General features: G+C 46.3%; 1 protein-coding gene across 1 annotated transcript; it reads left to right on the top strand.

Moving 5' to 3' along the window:
- The first annotated feature begins 1,694 nt into the window (after nucleotides 1–1,694).
- LOC109777462 (expansin-A24) lies at nucleotides 1,695–2,953 on the top strand. Its single transcript, XM_020336095.3, has 3 exons — nucleotides 1,695–1,939; nucleotides 2,051–2,375; nucleotides 2,470–2,953. Exons 1-3 carry the CDS (start codon nucleotides 1,780–1,782, stop codon nucleotides 2,777–2,779), a joined length of 795 nt encoding a protein of 264 aa, XP_020191684.1. The 5' UTR covers nucleotides 1,695–1,779; the 3' UTR covers nucleotides 2,780–2,953.
- The last annotated feature ends 6,837 nt before the right edge of the window (nucleotides 2,954–9,790 follow it).

Genomic DNA, 9,790 nt, shown 5'->3' with positions numbered 1-9,790 from the left:
CAACCGAAAAGAAAGAATACTAAGAAAACCTGAGAAAAAAGGGAGCCCCTAAGCACGGTTGTTGTTTTCACTTTTTTCTGAAAGCACATGCTGCGGGTTTCTCTTTTTCTTAGGGAAACACATGTAGTGCTTCTCGCGGAAGCACTATGTTTCTCGTTCACGCATAGGTTGTGTTTTTCCCTTTAAGAAGCACATTTGTGATTCTCGTGGAAGCACAAAGTGTTCTTCTGACGGAAGCATTGGTTGTGCTTGTCATGGAAGTAAATATGTGCTTCTTGCAGAGACACTGGCTGTGCTTCTCGCAGAAGAAAATTTGTGCTTCCACGAGAAACATAATGGTTGCTACCTTTTGTTACTGCGACACCCTGTAGACGGATGTTAATAAAGTTGTTCTTCCAAACAATGGATCACACGCGCCCCAACAGCCTCTACCTAACCGCCTACGCGCCCGCCACCTGTCGGCAGACTCCTGAGAAGCAAGTGCGCGCGAAGCGGTTGAGGGAGCTTGGGCTTGACGGCCTTGAGCTTGCTAGCGACGTGGAGAAACACCATGCCAGGAAAGGTAGCTTCCCGGCAGCCTGGGTCTTGATCTTGAGATGATCTTCTCTGCCCGGAGATCATCTTTACGGTATTATTTACCATGACTTGTGCATCTTGGGATAGATCTAAATTCTGCCATGTCCTTCCCGGCACGGAAGCTGCATCTTGCCGGTGCGTAGTCAGGGGTATTGACACCTATTGTTCAGTACACCGATAAGAAGCACTTTTTTTAAGGAAGCATGGCTATGTTTTGTCAAAAATGAAACAAATTTTTTCTCCAAAACCAAGGAGAACCACGCAAAAACTGAAAAGCCGAAAAAACCCATCTAAAATCCAAAAACGCATGCAAAAAACTCAGAGGGGCACCCAGCACACGATACGTGATGGCGCCCGGATGCATCATTTGACCCGCTCTAAGGCCAAAAAGAATTGATCCTTAGGGGAGCCCCAAAGGATAACCTTTGGTTAGTTGCTTCTTAGATATAGAAACCAAACTCGAATGGGGAAACCATAAGAAAAATTGAAAAGGGAGAAACAACAAACATGAAAAGGTATGGTGAAACAGATAAATTGCTAACCGAAAACGTGCCCCCTACACGTTTGGGCAACTTGCATAATATAGGATTAGCCTGGTTTAATGTCCACAGAACGATCCACCCAGCAACTTGCAAAATATAGGATTAGCCTGGTTTAACGTCCACAGAATGATCCACCCACACCAAAGCAACGTCAAGCTACTTCGCAAGACCAAACCGACGAACATTTCTTCACGACCGTGCATAAAAATGGACGGATACGGATTGAAAGCATCTGTCGATGTGCCTTACTGACAACTCAAGGTTTCTTCACGACCTAATTATCACACGCCGACGTGCGCCGCCGACGTTGAGGACCAGATGCAGGACATGAACACTCGTACGATTCAAGGGACGGGTCTGCGCCTACATGCATACTATACATATATCTCTTGATTGCCACGCAAGCCATGGCTTGGCTGCACGGCCAGGCACTTTTGCACGCTACGTGCTTCATTGAACCAATCAGGGTGGCCTTGCTTAATCCTCTAGCGGCGTACTAGTAGGTACGAATTGACCGCAGTGAAGACTATATAAACAAACGATCGTCAGACCACCACAGCAGCTCACAACCGTCAGCAACAGATCAATATAGACACACTGAACAAACGCTTCCATTAATTTAGGCCACAAGTTCATCAAACTTCAAGAGCTAGCGGCCGATATGGCTCCAGCTCGATTTGTTGCAGGGATGCTGCTGGCGGCGATCGCCAGTGTGCTCTCCGTGGCCGCGGACAACCCGACCACGCCCTCCCAGCAACCCTTCGTCTGGCAGAAGGCGCATGCGACGTTCTACGGCGGCGCTGACGCCTCTGACACAATGGGTAATCAATTCAACTCACGCCTCTACATCTATCTACTGCGTGCATGCCTGGTTGATCTTGTTCTTCTGTGTATTAACACTTGCGATGGGTTCTATATATTGCATATTGCAGGTGGCGCGTGCGGGTATGGTAACCTCTTCTCTGAAGGGTACGGGACACGCACGGCGGCTCTGAGCACCGTGTTGTTCAATGACGGCGCCGCATGCGGGCAGTGCTACAAGATCGCATGCGACCGAAAGCGCGCGGATCCGTTGTTTTGCAAGCCTGGTGTGACGGTCACCGTCACGGCCACGAACTTCTGCCCGCCCAACGATGCCCTCCCCAATGACAACGGCGGCTGGTGCAACCCACCGCGGCCGCATTTCGACATGGCCCAGCCGGCCTGGGAGAAGATCGGTGTTTATAAAGGTGGCATCATCCCCGTCATGTACCAGAGGTATATATGCTTCTTACAAGTTCAAAAGTTAGTTCAGAGTCATCGGAGCCACATAACTTTAACTTTTTTCTATGTCACTGCCATACACATGCAGAGTTCCATGCGTGAAGCGGGGTGGCGTGAGGTTCGTAATCAATGGTCACGAGTACTTCAATCTTGTGCTTGTGAGCAATGTTGCTGCAGCTGGCTCTATCAAGTCCATGGATGTCAAGACCTCTGATTCCGACGAGTGGACGCCTATGGCACGCAATTGGGGTGCTAACTGGCACTCGCTTGCGAACCTCACCGGCAAGATGCTCTCCTTCAGACTAACCAACAGTGATGGACATACGCTTGTGTTCAATGATGTTGTGCCAAAGGGATGGAACTTTGGGCAATCATTTGCTAGCAAATTGCAATTCTAGTGAGCAATGTCTGCCGAGTGATGGATTTGTGGTAATTACGCTGCGTCAAATGCAAGTTGTGTAATTGTGTGTTGCTTGTATCCCTGATTTAATTTTACAATTCAATTTGTTCATACTCACTGTGTAATTCTTCTGGTGTATCTAAGACCATGTTCATTCCATCAATTGTGTATTCTTCAAATTAACTTCTATAATGCATTCTGTGAATAGATTATGTCATTCTAGTGCTATGCATGGTAACTCACGCTTATAAGAAAGAAACACTATTCGAATCGAAACTCAAGTTTGTGTTGTTGAATGGTCGCAAGTAGGGAAAAACTGCACAACTGAAAATTCTAAGAAATGAGTTGTTGATTCTATTGCCAACAATGTGTTCTAAGGGCGTCTGGTTATGAATAACATGACTATGAACACGATCAATATGGTAGACATCAGTACGGAATGGCTCATCCAAAAACTTGAGGGGCATAGATGCATGGGATAGAAGGGAGAGGCCATCCTCCATGATAGATTTATTTTTGTGTTCAGCGGGTCAGTTCTGATCATGTGCATTAGGGCACGAAACATGATGGGAGATGCCTATATGCTCAAAAACAGATTTAATTTTTAATATTCACGCCCCCAATCTGTTTGTTCTGCGTTAATTTTCCTATCAAACAAATAGTTAACATGTTGCTGAAAGAGATGAATTTTTTTAAATCATCGGATTTATTTATAAGGAGATAGATTGAACCGAATATGCTAAAATCATCAATAAAACAGACATGATATTCTTGTCTACAAATTGAAATAGGCACGGGGCCCCATACATTCGAGAAAATAATCTCTGAAGGAGTTTCCTACTCACTAGTCGGTCAACACACATCACAAACAAGGTGATGTTTTTCATTCGACACTAGAAGACTATGATCTCGAAGGATTTTCTAGACCACCGGCAGGGAGGGGTGACCTAGACGCCTATGCCACCATAAGGCAGATGGTTTGATCATGCCTAGTACTTGTTGTTCCTTGACTCTAGATTGACCAGCAAATGGAAAAAGACCCTGCCTACTCCTAGCACGTAGAATTGTATCTCATTTTTCTGATCCTTAACAGGAAAGAATTCAGCTAAATTTCAAGGTACGCATGATTATCTTTCATTAGTTGATAAGTGTAAAGAAACCATGTTAGACAAATGTCAACAACCCTTCGTTGTACCCAAGGGCACCCCAACCGTTAGGGTTTCTTGTGCCTCCCGTCGGCGCTGCCACTGATCTACCTTGTCTCATATGGTTTTACGGTCATGGAGGTGTCGTGCATCTTGGTCCTTGCCAGCGGGAGGGCTCTATTTTACAGGATTTTTTGAGTTTTTTTAGGGTTTGTATCCTGCTTAGAGAGAAAAGGCGGCGGCTCTCTGAAGATTGAATAAGGTTCTCCTCGCCTAGTCCCCATTCCGGTGGTGCTTCTAGAATCATCGGAGGGTGGTGCAGGTTATAGAGCCACTGGTCAAGGCGTGAACTCTTAAGAAGATGGCAGATCTATTCAGGAGGTGCAAGAATGAGTTGAAATCAAAGCTTGTCGACAAAGGGAAGACTCCAGAATTCACCGGCCGATTTGAGAAGATAAGAGATCACTGGCCCGCATTTGTGGCGTACAAGACATCGGACAAGAGTAAGAAGATGTCAGAGACAAACAAGATAAATGCTGCAAAGAAGCAGTATCACCATCGCACGTGGTCAGGTGGCTACCTCAAAGCCTGGCCATTTTGGGACAAAGCTGAGAATGACCTGCTTGCTACAGTGGTCGAACCAGAGACATTGAACTGGCCAAACCGTTCAAGGAGTTGGTTCTTCAGGGTTGGGGGAACTTTGGACCCTGAAACAGGGGAGTGCCGTTGAAGGGACGATCAACTTGCAATACCCGTCAAGAAGCTTTAGAAGTATATCACCGTAGCACAGGAAGGGGCGTTCATTCCCGGCAGAGAGAAGGACGAGCTGACTGAGGCCCTTAGGAATCCTGAGCACCCTGGATGAACACGAGGCACATCAGGCTCCATTCTGTGGGTGGTTGGGTTTCCCGGCGCAGGAGGTTACAGAAGCCGGGAGAGAAGGAGGAAAGCGGAGCTGAGTGAAATGCAAAAGCTCAATGCAAGACTAGTAAAGCTAGAGGAACTTGAGAGCCAGCGAGCTGCCGGTCAACCATCGCAACGGCACGAAGCTACCCCGCCATCTCAGTGGTGTAGCAACGTGGCTTCCACGGAGCTCGTTCAGCCTGACTTCACGGCTCCTAGTTACCCCGTGGATACTATCACGGAGGCTCAACATTGCCAGCTTATGACGAAATGGCAGAACCTCACTTTGAAGGCGGCTGTCGGCTTTGTTGCACCTCCTCAACCCGACGGAACTTTTCACTGCCGTTCGATTCCACATGGCTATGATGTTGTGATGGTGGATGAAGTAATGGAGAGATTTGAGGAGCTCGAGCTTGACCACCCTACAGGTGAAGGGGAGAATCAGCTAGTTCATGCTCTGAGGACTACATGTCTATGGCGGAAGGAGTACATCAAGCTTCCAAACTGGATGCCTCCGCTTCCTCCTCCTCCGACGACGAGTCAGGGCACTCCGCCTCCTCCTCCAGTGAGTGATTAGGGCACTCCACCTCCCCTGGCGCGTGAGGCCACTCCGCCTCCTCCTTCGCCTGCTCCGGCGCGTCGGAGCACTTCGCCTCCTTCTCCGCCTCGTCAGCAACGGCAGAAGACAGATGCCGTCGCTCTGGCTCCTTTGGCGCGTCGGAGCGCTCCGCCTCCTTCTCCGCCTCATAAGCAACGACGAAAGAGAGATGCCGCCACTCCGGCGGCTAGCTGTACAAGCAGAGGCGAGAGGCAATTCAGATACGGTCCATCTCTCAAGACTCCGGAAAAGTTACCATATGAGAGGACCGAGAAGGAAAACACAGAGATCTGTGAAGCCAAAGTGAGGGACTTTTTTGCAAAGAAAACTCCACCTCCGAAGGAGATGATAGATCCGGTGAAGCTGAAGCGCACTATCGATGCCCTGAAGCGACCACCACCGCCTCCGCCGGATTCCAACAATGTCCGCTGTCTTAAAAAGACATATGAAGATGCCCGGCGGTCGGGAAGTACTTCGAGTGATAAAAGGTTAGCAGAATTAAGAAGTGGGAAAAAATTCCCCAGCTCGACGAACAGGCAAACCAATCATGCCCCCCGCTCAAGGTGTCTAGCGGTATCGTCGCTAACCTGCCGGGGATGGTGCCCGGTGCCAATCCTGCTGATTACTAGAGCGATTATATAGTGTTTGAAACAATGGAGGTGGACGAATTCAGATACCAGTACGGGAAGCCTCTCGTCAAACCTGGTCATCCTCCTCTAACAATGATGATGCGAAGATTCCATGAATGGTACATGAAAACCTGCAGGGAGTCTGGGAAGGATACTTTGCCGCTGAGAATTAAAGAGGAGCACGACCTTGTTGAAATGGATATGTTGTCTATTGAATTTTACGAGTTATTCCAGTTATACAATCAAAAGGCCCTTGACAAAACACTCGTGACTTGCTACTGTCTGTAAGTACTACTTCTGTAATTAAGTCTCTGTATATAGCTCAGCTCTTTCATTGCATGTGTATATATAATTATCCTCACTATATTATGCAGATTGAAGATCGTCGAATGCAGAAAAGCACAAATCTATGACATTGGGTTCATTAACCCAAATTTCATACATGAATGGACGGTTCAAAAGAATGATCAAAACAAAGATAAAATACTCTTTCCATACAACTTCAAGTGAGTGTTACTGTCTTGTGCATATTCGGTTTTCCTTATTACTCGAGGTTATAGTAATGTAATTGATGAGTTATGCATGCGTGCGCAAGTTCCACTTTATTCTCCTAGAGATTAAGCTTGAGCGGGGAGTAGTAACCGTCTTAGACTCGAGCCGAAAAGATCCTGAGGACTATGCGGACATGACTGAAATGCTCCAGAAGTAAGTTCAATCGATCATTATCGCACCATATCGGCAACTTTGTTAATTTCCTGATGTCAAGTAATTATTTTCTTTGTCTCGCAGGGTTTGAAAAGAGTTCACCGTACTTGTTCCGGGACAGCCGAGGGAGCTGCGATTCACACACCCGAAAGTAAGTACTATGTTGGGGAACGTAGCATGCAATTTCAAAAAAATTCCAAGATCACGCAAGATCTATCTAGGAGATGCATAGTAGTGAGAGGGGGAGAGTGTGTCCGCGTACCCTCGTAGACCGAAAGCGGAAGCGTTATGTTAACGCGGTTGATGTAGTCGAACGTCTTCACGATCCAACCGATCCAAGTACCGAACGTACGGCACCTCCGTGTTCAGCACACGTTCAGCTCGATGACGTTCCTCGAGCTCTTGATCCAGTAGAGGATCGAGGGAGAGTTCCGACAGCACGACGGCATGGTGACTGTGATTGTGATGTGATCCGCGCAGGGCTTCGCTTAAGTACTACGATGCTATGACCGGAGGAGTAAACTGTGGAGGGGGGCACCACACACGGCTAAGAGAAACCTTGGTGTGCCTTTGGGGTGACCCCCGCCCCCGTTTATAAAGGGGGGGAGGAGGAGGTGGCCGGCCCAAGGGGGGCGCGCCAAGGGGGGAGTCCTACTTGGACTCCCAGTCCAAGTAGGATTCGCCCCCTTCCTTCCAACAAAGAGGGGTAAGGCGAAAGGAGGGAGAAGGAGAAGGAAAGAGGGGGGCCACGCCCCCTTCCCTTGTCCAATTCGGATTGGGCAAGGGGGGCACCTCCCGTGGCCTGCCTCCTCTCCTCCACTATGGCCCATTAACTTTCACGGAGGGTTCCGGTAGCCTCCCGGTACTCCGAAAAATCTCCGAACTTTATCGGAACCATTCCGGTGTCCGTATATAACCTTCCAATATATCAATATTTACGTCTCGACCATTTCGAGACTCCTCGTCATGTCCTTGATCTTATTTGGGACACTGAACAACTTCGGTCACCAAAACACATAACTCATAATACAAATCGTCATCGAACGTTAAGTGTGCGGACCCTACGAGTTCGAGAACTATGCAGACATGACCGAGACACATCTCCGGTCAATAACCAATAGCGGAACCTGGATGCTCATATTGGCTCCTACATATTCTACGAAGATATTTATCGGTCAAATCGCATAACAACATACGTTATTCCCTTTGTCATCGGTATGTTACTTGTCCGAGATTCGATCATCGGTATCATCATACCTAGTTCAATCTCGTTATTGACAAGTCTCTTTACTCGTTCCGTAATGCATCATCCCGCAACTAACTCAATAGTCACATTTCTTGCAAGGTTTATAGTGATGTGCATTACCGAGAGGGCCCAGAGATACCACTCCGATACACGGAGTGACAAATCCTAATCTTGATCTATGCCAACTCAACAAACACCTTCGGAGACACATGTAGAGCATCTTTATAATCACCCAGTTACGTTGTGACGTTTGATAGCACACAAAGTGTTCCTCCAGTATTCGGGAGTTGCATAATCTCATAGTCAGAGGAATATGTATATTTCATGAAGAAAGCAATAGAAACAAAACTAAACGATCATAATGCTAAGCTAACGGATGGGTCTTGTCCATGACATCATTCGCTAATGATGTGATCCCGTTCATCAAATGACAACACATGTCTATGGTCAGGATACTTAACCATCTTTGATTAACGAGCTAGTCAAGTAGAGACATACTAAGGACACTATGTTTGTCTATGTATTCACACATGTACTAAGTTTCCGGTTAATACAATTCTAGCATGAATAATAAACATTTATCATGATATAAGGAAATATAAATAACAACTTATAGCAAGGCACACATCAGGTCTGGTACATAGCATTGCATACATGATAGAACCTATGGCAGAGGCATAGGGAATGACTTTCATTTTCTTTCTATCTTCTGCAGTGATCGGGCATTGAGTCTAACTCAACTTCACATTTTGTAACACAGGCAAGAACCCTTTCTTTGACTAATCCATTTTGAGCTTCTTCAAAACTTTATCAAGGTATGTGCTTTGTGAAAGTCCAATTAAGCGTCTTGATCTATCTCTATAGATCTTGATGCCCAATATATAAGCAGCTTCACCGAGGTCTTTCATTGAAAAATTCTTATTCAAGTATCCTTTTATGCTATCAAGAAATTATGTATTATTTCCAATCAACAATATGTCATCCACATATAATATTAGAAATGCTACAGAGCTCCCACTCACTTTCTTACAAATACAGGCTTCTCCAAAAGTCTGTATAAAACCATATGCTTTGCTCACACTATCAAAGCGTATATTCCAACTCCGAGAGGCTTGCACTAGTCCATAAATGGATCGCTGGAGCTTGCACACTTTGTTAGCACCTTTGGGATCGATAAAACCTTCTGGTTGCATCATATACAACTCTTCTTTAAGATATCCATTAAGGAATGCTGTTTTGACATCCATTTGCCAAATTTCATAATCGTAAAATGCGGCAATTGCTAACATGATTCGGACAGACTTAAGCATCGCTACAGGTGAGAAGGTCTCATCGTAGTCAACTCCTTGAACTTGTCGAAAACCTTTCACAACAAGTCGAGCTTTGTAGAAAATAACATTACCGTCAGCGTCAGTCTTCTTCTTGAAGATCCATTTATTCTCTATGGCTTGCCGATCATCGAGCAAGTCAACCAAAGTCCACACTTTGTTCTCATACATGGATCCCCTCTCAGATTCCATGGCCTCAAGCCATTTCACGGAATCTGGGCTCATCATTGCTTCCTCATAGTTCGTAGGTTCGTCATGGTCAAGTAACATGACCTTCAAAACAGGATTACCGTACCACTCTGGTGCGGATCGTACTCTGGTTGACCTAAGAGGTTCGGTAGTTACTTGATCTGAAGTTTCATGATCATCATCATTAGCTTCCTCACTAATTGGTGTAGGAATCACTGGAACTGATTTCTGTGATGAACTACTTTCCAATTCGGGAGAAGGTACAA

Source organism: Aegilops tauschii, chromosome 3 (genome assembly GCF_002575655.3).
Source record: "Aegilops tauschii subsp. strangulata cultivar AL8/78 chromosome 3, Aet v6.0, whole genome shotgun sequence".
NCBI classification, from domain to species: domain Eukaryota; kingdom Viridiplantae; phylum Streptophyta; class Magnoliopsida; order Poales; family Poaceae; genus Aegilops; species Aegilops tauschii.
Note: the sequence above shows the minus strand (reverse complement) of the source record. Positions and strands in the feature narration are given on the sequence as shown.